Consider the following 18,828-nt stretch of genomic DNA (forward strand, 5'->3'; position numbering starts at 1 on the left):
GTGAGTGGTCATGATGCCTGGTTAAGTTGCCCAGGCTTTATCTTGTTAAAATAGCCATTTCCTGAGCACCTACTATGTGACCTGTGGTTTACATGCATAGTGGGCACTTGTTTACATGCATATTGGGCATTTGCTGGATAGTGGGCATCCATTTCCACATTCTCATGGCACTCTGATTTTCTTTTGAGAAGAGACCAATGGGACTACAACTAGAGGCCTCACCGCTCCACAGTGAGGGGCAAGAAATTAAGTTGAAGATGACTGACGTTCCAGTTCATCTCACCCTTAACATCATGATTAGACTATTCTGGTTATGAGGCCCTAGCTGTGTTTTCTGCTTCCTAGGTATCCAGAGACACTTCAGTTCCTGCCTGTTTGCAGACCTGACTCACTAGCCTCCCAGATTCTGTAAGAGCCTGTTATTTCTCCAATCAATTAAATTTTGAGTAAGATAGCCAGAGTCAATGTATACTGCTTATAATTAAAAAGTCCTAATTGGAAAAGTTGTATATTATTTTCCACATGTCACTAAATAAGGAGACTGCAGATTAGTGAGATTAAGTAACTTTTCAAAGCCATACAGCTAGCAAGTGGCAAATGTGGGCATGTTTGACTGTGAAATCTAAGTTCTATAAAAGTGCTTACCAAAGACTGCATGGTATGACCAAGATTCAATTATAGTCTGTCAGACTTCAAAGATGCTGTTCTTTTTCCAGATGGTGTCCATTCTGCCTTTCAATGAGGATTCAGTGCAGATTTGCAAGAAGGGTGTGACATGTTGAAAACGGCATTTTAGAAAAGTTGATTTCACAGCAGAATATTAGGCTGGAAGGGGAGCAAGAGAGCTTGAGGTAGGAGATAAATGAAGAGTATGAGGTAAATGATCCAGATGGGAAATGACAGTTGCCTGAAATAGTGAAATGACAGTAGAAATGCAACAGAGTATAGAAGGGAATAGTTACTAGACTACTTTGTCAGTTGTCATAACTGTCTCTCTGAAATGGACATCCCATTAATTTTTAAAATTATTTTAGAATGAGTTTGGTCCAGTGATTTCAAATTACAGTCTAGTAAGAATATGACTTTTACTGGATTAAACAGAATCTCTTAGTAAGCATATTGTAATCTTAGAAGCAAACGTCCACTTGCAGCTAAATTATGTACACATCATTTGCAGAAAAATGCAATTTGCCTCGTGATTTTATAATCAAGCAACATTTTATGGCCTGAAATTTCTTCAAATTATCACAAAACCACAGGAAGAAAGGATATCACAAAATCTAAATAGATATTATTAGGAATTGGCTTAAGTTTTTCCCACAAAGGTAAAAATAAACTTTGCAGAAGAATGGTTGATCTACTCATGATCTCCATTTTCCAGGCAAAATGAGCTTTTAGAAGCAAGAGTTATTTTCTTCATCAGAAAGTAGCTGTGCAGCATGGGGAATACAGTCAGTAATATTGTAATAACTATGTATGGTGTCAGATGGGTACTAGACTTAATGGGGGGATCACTTCATAAGTTATATGAATGCCTAGTCACTACTTTGTACACCTGAAACTAATGTAATATTGTATGTCAACTGTAATTGAAAACTAAAAAAAAAAATTGAAAACAAAAAATAGCTGTACAAGTTAACAGGAAAAATGATACAAGTTTCAGAATAAGAGGAAAGGAAACAATTCAAATGAAAGAAAAGTTTACTTAGATTGTGAGCATAATGGAGAGGAGGGCAGTGCTGCCTCTGATAATGTTTTAGTGTCCCATGGTTTGGGAATAACTTTGCATAAAGGCTTCAAATATCAATCAGAATAGAGCATGAACTGGCTGACCAATGGTGCATTTTGCAAGGTACCAATGTATGAGAATACCTCAGACCAGGTTGTATGAGTGCTGCTCAAGCAAAAGATAGTTCCTGCTTTGAAAAGACAGTAAAATGGGACAGTACTCAAACCCTCTGCATAAACCTTGCTTGACTAAATAACAACCCAAATTTTGTTCAAACAATTTCATTGTTGCTTTATTTGTCCCTTTTAAAGTTACAAAAATAATAAACACTCATTGTTTAAAAATTCAAAAACTGCTTCAGAATAGAAAATACAATGTTCAAGTTTTGCCTTCCATCTAATTACATTAGTTTGGTGTGTATATTTTCAGACTATTTGATAATGTGAACACACACACATGCACAACCCATATATACAACTGTACTTTTAATAGAGTTGAGATCATACTAAAGATACTGTTTTGCAACTTGCCTTTCTGATTTGACATTTTACTGTGTAGAACCACTCTTGTTTTCAGTTATCAAGGCAGATATGTTCTCAAGCTCTGGTGTCCGGCATTTTGCCAAACACTTAAATGATGCAGTAACTGTTTTTTGTGTAAAAAAACAAAAACAAAAACAAAAAACCCTTGACTAGCCGACAAAATAATAAAGAAATTGGGGAATTTGGTTTTTAATACTTTGAAAGAAAGGAAAATTCAATGTGACATATAGATGATGCTTAATTCAAACATCAAGGCTCTCATAACAACAAAATAATAATCTGGTTCTCCTAGTAGCCTTTTCAAAATTATCTCATCTCATTTAACTGAAACTTCATGAGTATCCATTTTTATGATACCAGAGTACAATTTATTGAATGGAGATGTTTTCCTTTAAAAGCCTATTGTTTGTAAAGCAATCTTCAGATCATTATTTTCTAGAAATTTTGTCTTATGAAAGAAAATACAGTTGTTCTTCAGTATCTGTGGGAGATTGGTTCCAGCCCCGTCTTCCCCCAGGATACCAAAATCCAGGTGCTAAGGTCCTTTATATAAAATGTCATGGTATTTACATAAAACTTATGTCTGCATATAGGCTACAGCAGGCTATCCCTACACATCACTGCATTCACGTGGATTCAGCATAGTGCTTTGGTGAATGGTAAATTCAAGTTTTGCTGTTTGGAATTTCCTGGGATTGTTTTTCCAAATATTCTTGATCCATGGTTGGTTGAATCTGTAGATGCAGAACCCGCAGATACCGAGGGCTGACTACATTAATTAAACAGAGGGGGTAAGTAAACACATTTTAACTTAATATTAAATATGGATCCTCATTAGATTCTAGAATTTTTTTCTTCTGAAGACTCTGCATGACCTCCTAGCTATTAATAACGTGTGTGAGGAGCTCCTATTTAGAAGTTGGTTGCTAAAACACTAATTCTTTAAATACTGAAAATTGAATAAAGTAATGTGATTTGCTGTATGGCAATTACGCATCAGTAAATTTGGCACATTTAAGGGAACAATTGTTAAATAAAAGTGGGATGTAATTAAAGGCTAAAAAACAAACTTCAGCAGCAAACAAAAGCAGTCCTGCTAACAGGAAGCCAGTTCATTAGTTCAAGAAGTTAGTTTAATACCATTAATAATTGTATTTTGTGCAGAGCAATACTCTGTGCAAGGACAGAGGGTTATATATGAGAAAATATCTCGGTCCCTGTCCTAGGGAAATTTAAAATATACTCAGGAAAAGAATGTGTGTGTAAGAAATGACCAGTGTGGCTCTGTTATAATGTTTATGAAAAAGCATACAAAATGCAATGTAGCCTGAGTAAATAAGCCCCAAAGGAAATGAAGAGCTAAAGAACTATATTCCATTGGGTAAAATAAATCTAGTAAGGAAGTTAGAACACACTGATTGAGCACTCACCATGTTCTAAGCGTTTTGCATGTATTATGTTATTTAAAGCTCACCATGTCTCTATGAAGTAGGTACTATTATTATCCTCATTTTACAGATGAGAAAACTGAGGCACAGAGAGTTGAGAAATTTGTCCAAGGTCACCAGAAGGTAAAAGACACAGCTGATACTTATATACACAGGCCTGATTCCAGACAGTGGAGTATCAATAATATTTTGGGATTAGAACAGGGCTATAAGTGTTTTCAGGAAGATTTTCCTTTTCCTTTTTCTTTCTTCCAGGAAGATTTTTCAAATAACTCTGTATAACATACATTAGAAGTTGGGGAACAATTTGGAGGCTATTGCAAGCAGAGTAAACATTTAGTCTAATAATTTATGTAATTTTGCCTTTGTCATTTTTAATCTTTCTTCTAGACAAGGAAAGACACATTCTCATGATGCCAGATAATGAAATTGTGTGAATTAGAACAGTTGGTTACTTCTAAACAGAGAATGCTTAATTAATCTTTTAGATAGACAAGCACTGGTTATAAAAGAAGACAGACAAACCTGCTCAATATTACAATTTTGAAGTTTTGGTTACATCTGTTTTAAGAGAGTCACTAAAACAAAGTAATGAATCTGGAGAACTTATGGCTCCACTTCTTGTTCCTCCTCTGTATTAAGCAGATTTTCTGATGATAACTAAAACCAGCAATGAATTCATTTGACATCCTGTCCATTTACTCACTTGTAGTCAGTAATGATACAACTTTCTCAACTTCTCTTTCATTGAGGACTTAAGAAAACAGTGAAGTGTTAGCTATCTTCATCTTAAAAGTATTAATACTAGATTTGCTGAAGCATTCATCTTTACTACATGGTAAGCATATAATTTAATTGAAAAGCCTGCCACGATGGAGAATAACTAAACCAAGGATATTAGTACTCACCTTAACAACAAAATGTGACTTTAGATCACAAGGCAAATCCAACTTCTTTTCGAAGTTGAAAGGGATGGTGTGCATATAAAGCGTAACAACCGAAGCTAATTAAGCTCATTAGCTTTGGCCCTAGATCATATTTAAACGGGATAGGAATCCCTATGTGGCCCTGTGAATGGTATAATAATAGTAACAGACAACACTTATTGGGCTTTCATGCATCTGATAAATAATTTACATAGATTATCTCCTTAATTCTTATATAACAGCCTTATGGAAACAGTTCCTATCATTATCCTGGTTTTTTTTTTTATTTTTATTATTTTTTTTTAATCTATTGGGGGTGACAATGGTTAGTACAGTTACATAGATTTCAGGTGTACAATTCTGTAATACATCATCTATATATCACATTGTATGTTCACTACCCAGAGTCAGTTCTCTTTCCATAACCATATATCTGACCCCCTTTCACCTCATCTACCATGCTTCTCCCCCCTTACCCTCTGGCAACTACTAAACTACTGTCTATGTCTATGAGTTTTTGTTTCTTTGTTTTGTTCCTTGGTTGCTTTCAGTTTTATATCCCATATACCCCCATGTAGTCCTATGAATGGAATAATAATAATAATAATAATAAATACTTATTGAGCTTTTATGCATCTGATAAATAATTTACATAGATTATCTCCTTAATTCTTATATAACAGCCCTATGGCAGCAGTTCCTATCATTATCCTGTTTTAATAGATAAGGAAACTGAGAGTTGCAGATGTATGACTTGCCCAGGGTCATACAGACAGTAAGTGGAAGGATTTAAATCCTGGCAGTCTGATCCCAGAGCCTGTGCTGTTGCTTGAAACTGACAGGAGAATGGATCTGATCATCATAGTGGGTATCAATTTTACTCAGGGACAGGGAATCTTATATAAAAACTAATGTCAATACATTTTGGAATGCAAATGAGTCAAATATTGAAAATAAATCTATAGTTCAAATGTACAAAGCAGTTTCCTGCTTTCAGTGGGTAGCTTTAGGTCATACATTCAGGCTCCTCAAAGTATAGGTTTCTTTGCTGCTAGGGATACTTAAATGGAAAAATTCCTAGAATATTTTTCCTTTAATTGTGGATGGGATACACTGGCATTTACTTTAAGCTCTGACCTCCCAGTGTTTGGCTGTTAACCAAAAAAGTCATTAGGCTTGTTAGAATTAATGAAAACCGTCTTTTTCATTAAGTTAGCTTGTTGTAGTGTACCTTGTCAGTTCAAGCTATGACTCTTGTGTAAGCCAGAGGAACCTGAGGACTGTGCGACTAAAGGTGCTGACACCCTGAGAACATAACTATTACCAGAGGAATAGAAAAGTGGCCACGGCTGTCACTTAACTCTAGTTCCAGCACCTCTGTACAGGCGTTCATTCACTTTTGTTCATTAAACGTGGTACGTATAGTAGAGTGGTTAAGAACTCAACGTCTGGAAACAAACCATCTGGTTCCATATCTGGGCTCTTCTAATTATAAATTATGTGACCTTGGGCAAGTTATTCACTTAGCATTAGGACAGGATACTAAGGATGATATAAAGATAGTATCTTATAAAGATAGCATGAGGATGATAATTAACTCCTTAATGGGTTCATTAAAAAGAAATAGTAAAACTAGAGCACTTGGTCCAGTGTCTGATAAATTTAAAGTGATAAAGTTAGTTATTATTATTCAGTGGCAACAATGAACACTTATTACACAATGCTTAGGATAATTATCCATTATTAGAGGACCTGAATAATCTTTATTTACTCCTTAATCTGCCCTAAACTAAAATCATTAACATTTACAAAAATGACTTTTTTGAATACGCAATAATATTTGTGAAAGTGTGTTAACTGTAGAATTATTTGTAGTAACAAATACTTGGAATCACCTAGAATGTCAATCAATAGGAAAGGCCTCAGTTTCCTGAGTCTGTATGAGGAGATTGGACTAGATGATCTCTAAAATCCCTTTCACCTGCAACAAGGCTGATATTTTCACAGAGTTGTTAAGTAGTGAGCCTTGAGGCTCTTACTCTAACCATAGAAAAGAAAAATCTAAGATATTAGGTGGGTATTAAATTTAAGTCACACTGCTTTTATTCAACATAGTATTGAAAGTCCTAGGCACAGCAATCAGACAAGAAAATGAAATAAAAGGGATACAAATTGGAAAGGAAGAAGTAAAACTGTCATTATTTGCAGATTACGTGTTACTATACAGAGAGAACCCGAAAGATTCCATCAAAAAAACTAGAATTATTAAATGAATTCAGTAAAGTATCATGATACAAAATTAATATTTAGAAATCTGTTGCATTTTTATATTCCAATAATGAACTATCAGAAAGAGAAATTAAGAAAACAACCTCATTTACAATTGCAACCACAACAAAACAACAACAAACCCCAAAAAACAAACCTAGGAGTAAATTTAACCAAGGAGGTAAAAGACCTATACTTGGAAAATTATGAGACGTTGAAGAAAGAAATTGAAGAAGACACAAATACATGGAAGCATATACTGTGCTCATGAATAGAAAGAATTAACATCGTTACAGTGTCCATATTACCAAAAACAACTGATTTGATGCAACCCCTATCAAAATACCAATGGCATTTTTCACAGAACTAGAATAAATAATCTTAAAATGCATATGGAATCACAGAAGACCCTCAATAACCACAGCAATCTTGAGAAAAAAAAGAACAAAACTGGAGGTATTAGGCTACCTGATATGAAATTATACTAAAAGACTAAGTAATCAAAACAGCATGGTACTAGCACAAAAACAGACACATAGATCAATGGAAGAGATCAGACTGTCGGGGGGGGGGGGGGACAAAACACGCCTATAAGGTCATGTTATCTATGACAAAGGAGGCAAGAACATACAATGAAGTAAAGAAAGTCTATTCAATAAACAGCGTTGGGAAAACTGCACAGATACATGCAAAAAAAAATGAAACTAGACCATCACTTTATACCATATACAAGAATAATCTAAAAATGTGTTAAAGATTTAAATGTAAGACCCAAAACCATAAAACTCCTAGAAGAAAATATGGGCAGTAAACTCTCTGACATTGCTCTTACTAATATTTTTTTCTGATATATCTCCTTGGGCAAGGGAAACAAAAGAAAAAACAAACAAATGGGACTACATCAAACTAAAAAGTTTTTGCTCAGCAAAGAAAACCATCAACAAAATGAAAAGATAACCTACTAAATGGGAGAAGACATTCACCAATGATATATTTGATAAGGGGTTAATATTCACAATGAATAAAAAACTCATATAACTCAACACTAAAAAAATAAACAATCCAATTTAAAAAGGGACAGAGGACCTGAATAGACATTTCTCCAAAGAGGACATACAGATGGATGTGAAGATGCTCAACCTCACTAACCATCAGAGAAATGCAAATTAAAATCACAATGAGATTATCACCTCACTCCAGTCAGAATGGCTATCATCCATAAATCAACAAATAAGTGTTGGTGGGGATAAAGATAAAAGGGAACTCTTGTGCACTGTTGGGGGGATTGCAAATTGGTACAGCCACTATAGAACACATTATGGAGCTTCTTCAAAAAACTGAAAATAGAACTACCTTATGACCCAGCAGTTCCACTTCTGGGTATTTATCAGAAGAAATCCACAACACTAATTCGAAAAGATATATGCATTCCTATGTTCACTGCAGTGTTATTTACAGTAGCCAAGATAAGGAAGCAACCCATGTCCATCAATAGACAACTGCATAAAGAAGATGAAGTACATACAGAGGGTGCCAAAAAAATACATACACATTTTAAGAAAGGAAAACTGTATTAAAATTGTAATACCCAATTATACTGAAAACAAAAGAGGAATACAAGTCACCTTTGACTTCTGCACTTACAAGAGGTGTTCAAGGTGGTTACCATCAGCATCCAGACACTTCTGATTACGGGGAACTACTGCTTGGGCAACGTTGACCAAAGTGTGCACTTGTATATATATTTTTGGCACATACAAAGTGTCCACTTGTATACATTTTTTCGTATATACAATGGACTTTTACTTGGCCATAAAAAAGAATGAAATGTTACCATCTGCTACAACATGGATGGACTAGAGAGTATTATGCTAAGTGAAAAAGTCAGATAGACAAATACATTTCGCTTATACGTGAAATATAAAGAACAAAATCAATGAACAAACAAAACTGAAACAGACTTATAGATTCAGAGAACAAACTGATGGTTGCCAGATAGGAGTGGGGTTGGGAGGCTGGGTGAAAAAGGTGAAGGGATTAAGAAGTTGGTAGTTACAAAATAGTCACAGGGATGTAAAGTACAGCATAGAGAATACAGTCAATAATATTTCAGTACCTATGTATAGTGCCAGGTGGGTACTGGACTGAATGGGGGGGGAATCACTTCATAAATTATTTGGATGTGTGACGACTGTGCTGTACACCTGAAACTAAATAAGTTAATGTTGGATGTCAACTGTAATTGAAAAATTTAAAAACATAAAAATAAAGTTAAATTAAGTCACAACGCACAGCAGTCTAAACTTAACTTACACATAAAATGTTAAAAAATGTTAATATCAGAAGTCATTACTTAGCACATTGGGAGTTATTTTATTATACAAGATATAAGTAATTCATTGTATGCAAATTTTGTACTCAACCTTCAAATCAAATAAAAAATAAATGGTATCAAAAGTAAGCATGAGATACAATGAATTTAAGGTTTAGATACTAAAGATTGCATAATTTAGAATTATCAGGAAGTTTGAAAGATCCCGAGAAAGAAAGGGAGCTCTGTGTTGTGTAAAATATTAAAATAACATTTGGTTTGGAATTTTATTTAAAACTGTGTTGATTCCTCCCCCCCCCCCAAACTTTAAAATAACAGAAGACATTCTGTAGGCAGATAATGCCAAGCAGGATGAGTGGTTATTTGAACTTAGAACTACCAGGACCTAATATTATTATTATTAATATCAAGGAGTTGCCAACATCCATAACATTTCTACTCTTACGCTATTAGAATTGGAAAATTGCGATTTGCAGATTCCTATGCTGCTTCCAAAATACAAGTCACAGCATAGTCACAAAGAAATGCTATGAATGGCTTGAGACTATGTAACAAGAAAGGTTTCTTTATACACCAACTTGATACAAAATAATACTATGAAAAGTAGCAAACAATATTCATTTTGAGTTCTATGTGCTATTACTAGCCCCATTTCAGAGAGAAAGAACAGAGGTAATAATAGTGAGGTAACTTGTCCAATACCTAATAAAACTAGTAAGAGGAAAACCAGGATTCAAACCCTGGAATTGACTCCAGAACTTGTCTTAAAATAATTTCGGTCATAGGTCTCATGAAGGAAATCAAATGCTGAGATTTGATTATTATTGGAATTCTCCTCTTTTAAACTCTAAGTAAGGGTTTTGTGAATTGTGTGTCTGTCATTTGATACAAAAATGACCATGACCTCTGAAGAGCTGTGGAATATGTCTTTATTCCCACCAGCAGGAGTATTTTCAGTACTGTAAGAATCATTTTTCCTCAGGACATATTTAATCAAATGAATTTATTTGGGTATTCTGGATGAAAATTACATAAAGTGTCAATTTGGACTTGTTCTACGTTATCCAAATACAATGCAAAATTTAGAAGCAGTTACTGTAGTTATACATACATGCATGCGCATTGCTCACCATTCAAATCCTTTGAATTTTCCCTCCCTTCTTAGTAGAATTAAATAAAATGCTTCCAAATTAGCAATAAAAAAGGTTTCCGTTCTTTGAATTTTAGTGTGGGAATAGTTCAAATGAGTACTATGGGCAAAAGATTCTTGAGGACCTCTATAAACGTGTCGCTCTGTGATGTGGATTTATGTTTTTTTTAAAAATGCATGCTACTTTTAATTTGAAAACTAGCATTAAAACAAATATTCTCACCAGTAACTGATTTTCCATCACTGCCATTGCATTAATTGCAACTGCCCTTTTAAACACCATGCAGTGAAGACTATAGTGCCAGAAATGAAATTCACAAACGTTTCGTTTAAAAATAAAATACTATAGTTATATACCATACTCTATTAATTTGTGTATATTCTTATTTTAGGAATGAGTGTGGAATGAGATGATTTTTCTTTGAAAACCACAGTGTGAAATAACCATTTTTATTACTATTCCTTTTATAAATATAATTTATTAACAGCTTAAAAATACTTTCTATTTACATTTTAGCAAACAGGTCTATCTTATTAGAGGCCAGAAAAACAAAGGCATTCTTTGTTTTCCTGAATAATGCTAGCTACCATTCCTGTGGCTGAGCTATAGACAGCCACACACTGGTAACTCCAGAAAATAGAAGAGCATTTGTGTTTCTTGTTTTTATTTGTTTTCTAGTTTATTTCTGCTGTCATTTGCCCCTTTCAGATATTTGAAAGCAGAAATGAAAGGCCGAGGATTCAGCTGCAATAACTGTTTCCATTGTAATAAAATTCTGTTATCCCACAATTTGGTTCTTATCCCCTCCCAAACATATCTAACAAATATTTACCAATTAGGTGATTAAAATCAGTACACAGGGGAACAAAACAGAGAGTTTAACATACATCCACACATATATGGACAATTAATTTTTGATGAAGGTGCAAAGGTAATTCAGTAGAGAAATGATAGTGTTTTTTTTTTAATACTGATGCTGGAACAATTAGATACCCACATTTAAAAAAATAATTTCAATGAATACCTGGTACCATATACAAAAATAGATCAGATTTAAATGTAATACCTAAAAGTACAAAACCTCTATAAAAACATAGAAGAATATCTTTGTGACATTGGGCTAGGCAAAGATTTCTTAGACCTGATACCAACAGAATGATCCATAAAAGAAAAAAAAAAGATAAACTGGAGTTAATACAATTGCAAACTTCTGCTTTTTGAAAAATTGTGAAGGGCACTGGTAAGAGGATAAAAAGAAAATCCATGGACTGGGAGAAAATATTTGCAGAGCTCATAACTGATAAAGCACTTGTGTTCAGAGTACATAAAAAATTCTCAAAATTCAATAGTAAGACAACAACCCAATATAAAAATGAACAAAATATGAAGAGATATTTCACCAAACAAGATATGTGGATGGTAAATCAGCACACAAAAAGATGTTCACTATCATTAGTCATTAGGGAAATGTAAAGTAAATGAGATACTTCTACATACCTATTAGAATGACTATATTGAAAAAAAAAAAAAAACCGATCATACCAAGCGTTGGGACTCCTGGTGGGAACGCAAAATGGTACAAACACTTTGGAAAACAGGTAATTCTTGAAAAGTTAAATATACACATACTATGTCATCCAGTCATTCCACTCTAGGTATTTTTCTAAAAAGAAATGAAAATATATGTCCATACAAAGACTTACACACAAATGAACATAGCAGCTTTATTTGTAGTAGCCCGAAACTCAAAACACCATGCTCATCAAGGAATTGTGGTATGTCTAAGTAATGGATAACTACTTAGTAACAAAATAGGAAAATGACTCTTCATACACACAACAAAACGGATGCAGCTCAAAATAACTATGCTAATTGAAAGACAAGCAAAAGAAGAATATATTGCATGATTCCAATTATATAACATTCTAGAAAATGCAAACTAATCTAAATAGAGACAGAGGTCAGATCAGTTGCTGCCTAGGGCAGGGGAGGGATTACCAAAGGGCATGAAGAAACTTTCAAGGGTGATGAAAATTTCTATTATCTAGACTGTGGTGATGACTTCACAGGTGTACAAATTTATCAAAACTCATCAGACTGTACACTTTATGTACAGTTGTACCTACCATACTTCAATAAAACTGTTTAAAAAAGAACTAACTTGTATATTCAGATAAAAACCTGTCTAGATAAACAAACAAAAAAGAATAGCATAAAAATAAGTCCAAATATAAATGAACTTGCAATGCTTGGCTTCTTAAATATCTACAACAAAAGATAATGCTGCAGCACTTGTCACTGCGTATTATGTATGTGTGTTTGTGAGGCAGGGGTGGTGGGTGGTATTGTATATATGTTCATAACAGGGAAAGTACAAATAGATATTAACAAGCCATGTTCCGCCTGAATATACCAACAGATTCTGTGTTAAGCGTCATCTCATGTAGAAGTATGAACATGTAATCCCCCAAAATATCATGAAATAATGGAACAGAGAACATATAGTTAGGCAAGTAATTTATAGATAGCCTCATGAAGAAAAACAAACATATATATGGTATTATGCATAAACTAAATTAATTATATGAAGAAAAGACATATTTTCTTTTAGGCACCTGTCATTATAAAATTAATTTAACTAACAGACTGGAAAAAAGCTATAAAAATAAGTGTGTTACTAGGTTCTTAGGTAATGCATGCACAATAAAAGTAGACCATTGTGGTTACAAGAAGTCACCTATAGTTTATGGCTTGGGAAAAAAATACTTTCAAATTGAAAATATGAACAGTTTACTAATATATCATCTTTGTATGAGGTTTTTACAAGCTGTGTTCTCTTTTTATTCTCCCTGTTCCACTCCAGACTTTTCTGTATCAGTTTAAATGATTAATTACTAATCTTTGAAAAGCATCTTAACAACCCTTTAAGTAGATCATTTTAGAATAAAAGCTGTAATTAAGTCATATTTGTCCAATATCATAAGTCACAGTTGCCTCCAATCAAGGCCAAAATTATATTTTACCTTTAGGATTTTACCACCAATTAATTTCTTTCTTAATTGAGTGGAAAAACAAGCAAAATATATGAATAGGCAATTCTCAAGTGTACAATAAACATGAAAAGACATTTAATCTTATCACTAATCTAAGACAAATACATAATAATAACAAATTAATTTGGAGATATTCATTAAAAATGTGAATAGTGATCACCTCTGAGTGTATTTTGAATTACTTTTAATTTATTTGGATTTCAATTGTAGTAGCTGTCTTCTTTTCAATGTATATCATTTCCACAAAATATAAAGCTATTAAAAAAACTGCCTCATTAGTTGCTTGCTGAAAAATTATTGCCAATGAATCAGAAAAGAGAATTCAGAAACAAAATTAAGCGATTTAGCTATTATGATACAGGTGGTATTTCAAGTAAGTGTAAGACAGAAAGATTATCAAATAAACAGTACCAAGAAAATTAGCTAATTAAAAAAATACATACATATTTTAAAAATCTGGATCCCTAACTCACTGCTTACTCCAAAATACTAATTCCTGATGGTACAAAATTTAATGTGTATTTTAAGCCATTAAAGTACTATAAAAATATAAGACCATTCATGAAAAAGATATCCATAATTTTAAATAAAAATAACAGGTTACAGAGCAATATTTATGGCATAACCCCACTGATTTAAATTATTGTTTCCAAATTATATGTTTTCATTAAAAGTATGAAACGAAAGGATACACACCCAGTAAATTTTATTCACCATTATATTGCCATCCTTTACTACATGTGCCTGGCATGAGACAGGCATAAAAATATATTAGCAGAATGATTAAATAATGATCTCTTATGCATTGTTCGTGGGACTGTAAATTGAGATAACTTTTCAGGAGAGAAGTTGGCAATAAGTATCAAAGAATAAAATGAGCGTACCATTTCAGCACTCCCATTTCTAGGCATTCATCCTATGACTAATTTTCACGAGTATATATAGTAGGTATACAGAACTAATTTTTTATAACTGGAAAAAAATGTTAGTGGAGAGATAGTTGGGAAATAGCTGCCTTGCAACAGGAATCTGGTTAAATGAATTAAGGCAAATATTTCTATTGAATATGCATCTATTTTAAAATAAGACGTTGATCATTTACCTTGAAAATATAGCCACAATAAATTGATAAAAGAGCAGGTTACAAAACATAATATCACGTCACATAGGAAAAACAGTATATACAGATAGGCAGGCGTGTGTATGTATAAATAAATTTCTGGAAGGAAATGCATGAAAACGCTAACAACAGTTATCATCCGGTTGTTAAGATTGTGTATTTTTACTATCATTGGAACTTTCTAAGTTGTATTTTTTCTTTACAATGCTTATATCCTTTGACAATCAGAAATAAAAGTAAATTCATTTACAAAACAGAAAATAAAGGTGCTTCCTAACTTTTAAAAAATATGACAAAGCACAAATCCTATAATGAAAAAGTAACATAAAGGTTCATCTAACTTTCATATTTTCACTTATTTGAAATGAATAATTCATTATATTTTATATTTTGATTTATTACTTGTATTCTATGAGCACGTTTAGATAGTGAATGTAATTAATTATTTTCTACATTAGTATGTCAAATCACCTCTGTGGATTTTTCTGCTTTCATAGAAATAACAAGTTATCTTCCAATTAAGTCTTTAAAAGACTACATCCTGTGAATTTATTCATATACAGATAGGTAATTCTTGTCATTCATAAAAATGGGCTAAATATGTTCCTTACCTTTCAATGAAAAGTAAACACTGGTCTTTTTGGTTGTACCAAGGGAGTTGCTCTGTAGCAGGAAAGAATCCTGTAAATAAAAATAACAGATACCTGTTTTTAAACTTCATTTTGCATATTAATGGACTTCTAAATCATACTGAGTACGGTTAGAATTTCACAATGTTTGCAGCAAATGGGTGGCAGATGACATTGTAACGTATACTCTGACAGATGATGCACTTTCCCTAGCACAAATCCCCCCTCCCATCCTTCTGTTCCTAGAATTGAAAACTGCTGCACAAAAGTATAGAGCAAACCCTCTGCTTTTAAATAATACTATCCAACATTTGAATGCCCTTTTATTTTATCTACAAGGTTGTTGTAAACATTGAGAAGGGCTACGTGGCAAGTCAGCAGCAAGGCTGGGGTGTATTATATGCCAGCTGAAAAACAGAAATATAGTAAAAATGGTGTAATTTGACTCACGGCAACAGGGGTTCGCAAACCTTGTAGATGGATTAAAGCAGGCTTGCCAAACATCACAGACAGCACTTATTAAAACTGCTACGTGGAATGCAATATGCCTGCTTTCTAGCCCCTCCCCCCTTTGCCAATAAACGACTCCCCCTTTTTTCAGTGTAAAAATACATGCTCATAGAATATTTAGATAGAGATTTAAAAAAAAAAGCCTAATCACACTACCCAAGGATGCCATTTGAAGTATTTTCATCCAAGTTTTTAAAAACAGATTTTTGTGAAGAGGCCCCTGACAAATCAAACGGGAATTCAGGATGAGCGGACAGGAGAAGGATACTCCTCTTCCCTTGTCAGGAACTATGGCTAGTATTTTTACCTCAATCTAAGCTTTTTTTTTTTAATTATAAAACTATAAAGATAGAATTTTGTAGGGATAAAACGTCTTCCAGGGGTGTGTGCCCCAGCTACCAAGAAGCATCTGGGAAGGCGGGCGGAGCCTAGGGGGCGCACAGCGTTTGCGCATTCGTTGGGCTTAGCGATCGTCAATCAAGCTTTCCCAACAAATGAGGTGCGAGCTAAAGGCACACTGGGAACTAAATTAAGGGGAGGTAGGGCTGGAAGGGGAGGGGGCTTGCGATGTAAACGGCGGAGAGATCTCGGGGTCTCACACTGCACCACTCCGCGGCGGCACGCCTCTGTCCGCCATAGCTGTCGCCAGGAGAAGCTGGCCGCCGCCGCTCGGGTCAGGCCTCCGCCGCCACCTCCGCGCGATCGCCGCAGCCCCGCCCCTCCCTGCGCTACTGCTGCCTTCGCCGCTGCCGCCTCCTCATCCCGAGCCTGGGCCATCCAAGCATCCGTGAGTCATTTTCTGCCCATCTCTGGGCGCGCGGTCTCAGCGGTAGCCGCCACCTTAAGAGGTTTGCAGGCTTGCACTATGGCAGAAGCGGATCTTAACATGGTCTCGGAACCTGCCGCCCATGGGGTTGCTGAAGAGATGATGGCTAGCTCGTCTAGTGATTCTGGGGAAGAATCTGATAGCAGTAGCTCTAGCAGCAGCACTAGTGGCGGCAGCAGCAGCAGCGGCAGCAGCAGCCGCAGCAGCAGCAGTGGCAGCAGCAGTAGCCGCAGCCGTAGCTACTTATATAGAAAGAAGAGGGTACCTGGGCCTTCCAGAAGGGCGCGGCGTGCTCCGTCGGGTAAAAATTTCGTAGATCGGCTGCCTCAGGCAGTTCGAAATCGTGTGCAGGCGCTCAGAAATATTCAAGATGAATGTGACAAGGTAGACGCCCTATTCTTAAAGGCAATTCACGATCTCGAAAGAAAATATGCCGAACTCAATAAGCCTCTGTATGATCGGCGGTTTCAAATCATCAATGCAGAATATGAACCTACAGAGGAAGAATGTGAATGGAATTCAGAGGATGAGGTGTTCAGCAGTGATGAGGAGGTACAGGAAGACAGCTCTAGTGAAATGCCTGCTTTAGAGGGTGAGGAAGAAGACGACGACCCTAAAGAAAAACCTGAGGTAAAGGCTGAAGAAAATGAGGTTCCTAAAGAAATTCCGGAGGCAAAGGCTGAAGAAAGAACAGAGTCTAAAGATTTTGTGGAGGCAAAGCCTGAAGTAAAAGAAGAGCCTAAAGAAGTTCCCCAGGCAAAGGCAGAAGATAAAGAACAGCCTAAAGCAACAGAGGCTAAGGCAAGTGCTGCAGTAAAAGAGGCTCCTAAAAGAGTTCCTGAGGTCAGGCCTAAAGAAAGAGTGAATCTGAAAAGAGCTCGTAAGGGAAGGCCTAAAAGAGAAGATCCTAAAGGCATCCCTGACTATTGGCTAACTGTTTTAAAGAATGTTGACAAGCTGGGGCCCAGGATTCAGAAATATGATGAGCCCATTCTGAAGTTCCTGTCAGATATTAGCCTGAAGTTCTCAAAACCTGGCCAGCCTATAAGTTACACATTTGAATTTTATTTTCTGCCCAACCCATACTTCAGAAATGAGGTACTGACCAAGACATATATAATAAAGTCAAAACCAGATCATGATGATCCCTTCTTTGCTTGGGGATGGGAAATTCAAGATTGCAAAGGCTGTAAGATAATTTGGAGAAGAGGAAAGGACGTTACGGTGACAACCACTCAGAGTCGCACAACTGCTACTGGAGAAATTGAAATCCGGCCCAGAGTGGTTCCTAAAGCATCATTCTTCAATTTCTTTAACCCTCCTGAGATTCCTAAGATTGGAAAGCTGGAACCACGAGAAGATGCTATCCTTGATGAGGACTTTGAAATTGGTCGAACTTTACATGATAATGTCATCCTGAAATCAGTCTATTACTATACAGGAGAAGTCAAAGGTACCTATGATGATGGTAAAGATTATGGAAACAGGAAATATCGAAAATAAAAAACCAGCTACCTGAAAAGAATTTGCAAGATCTCAAAACTTCAGACAGAAACGAAGCAGGTTTATATAGCCTTGAAAAAAAACCTGTCCTATAACCTCAACACTAGTATTCTTTACAGCCTTGTGCTTTTGTATTTTCTTGGTGGTCTAAAATACTGTCTTAAAATGTCTAAGTGTCAGTTTATTTTATATAGCCTGTTGTAGAGTAATATTCTTTAAAACCTGTAAACTGCTGTCCGTTATCTGAAGCATGTTAGTTTGGTGCTACAGAGTTTTGATTTTTGTGAAATCCTTTTGTCATGTTCCTATCAGAATGTAACTGTGAAAACTGTTAAAATTGTTATCCCAAACAAATATTTGCTTGAACAAAACAAGTTACTAAAGTAACAATACAAGTGTGTGTTTGTTTTTTTCTAGCCCAGAAGACTAGGGCTTTAAATCTGCTTGCACTATCTGTGCCTTCATTACTTTGCTATAGTACTTATATTAACTAGAACAGTGCATTGTGAAATTTGCTTGAAAAAAGATGAACATACTTTTAAGAATGTCTATCAGTACTATATATGATGTGACTGAGCTTGTTTATGTGACGGTGTGTGGTCTATAAATGTAATCATACTGAAGTTACTGTTTACCACTGAAGTGTTAATATGACATAGTATTTAAAAGTTTCCTCCTATAGAGTGTAACTGTAAACTAAATTACTAACCACATTTTTTGTACTGTGTTCTACTTTGCCTTTCACTGAAAATGATCACTACATCATTTGATATTTTTTCATGTACTTCAGT

General features: G+C 35.0%; 2 protein-coding genes across 2 annotated transcripts in view; one reads left to right on the forward strand and one right to left on the reverse strand.

Annotated features, from left to right (window-relative positions):
• Positions 1–16,085, reverse strand: part of FAM133A (family with sequence similarity 133 member A) — a 50,428-nt gene extending 34,343 nt beyond the window's left edge. The window contains exons 1-2 of the mRNA XM_033123779.1: positions 15,865–16,085; positions 15,181–15,250 (exon numbers count right to left, since the gene is read on the reverse strand). The gene's annotated coding sequence lies outside the window, so the exon portion shown is untranslated. The remainder of the gene's footprint in view (positions 1–15,180; positions 15,251–15,864) is intronic.
• Positions 16,086–16,545: 460 nt separating this feature from the next.
• On the forward strand, positions 16,546–18,828 carry NAP1L3 (nucleosome assembly protein 1 like 3). The gene has a single exon (XM_033120194.1). It carries the CDS (start codon positions 16,574–16,576, stop codon positions 18,035–18,037), a length of 1,464 nt encoding a protein of 487 aa, XP_032976085.1. The 5' UTR covers positions 16,546–16,573; the 3' UTR covers positions 18,038–18,828.

This window comes from Rhinolophus ferrumequinum, chromosome X, assembly GCF_004115265.2.
Source record: "Rhinolophus ferrumequinum isolate MPI-CBG mRhiFer1 chromosome X, mRhiFer1_v1.p, whole genome shotgun sequence".
Taxonomy (NCBI): Eukaryota; Metazoa; Chordata; class Mammalia; order Chiroptera; family Rhinolophidae; genus Rhinolophus; species Rhinolophus ferrumequinum.

What these genes read in the sequence shown, in the direction of transcription:
- NAP1L3 (XM_033120194.1), top strand. Translation starts at nt 16,574, where the DNA reads ATGGCAGAAGCGGATCTTAACATGGTCTCGGAACCTGCCGCCCATGGG.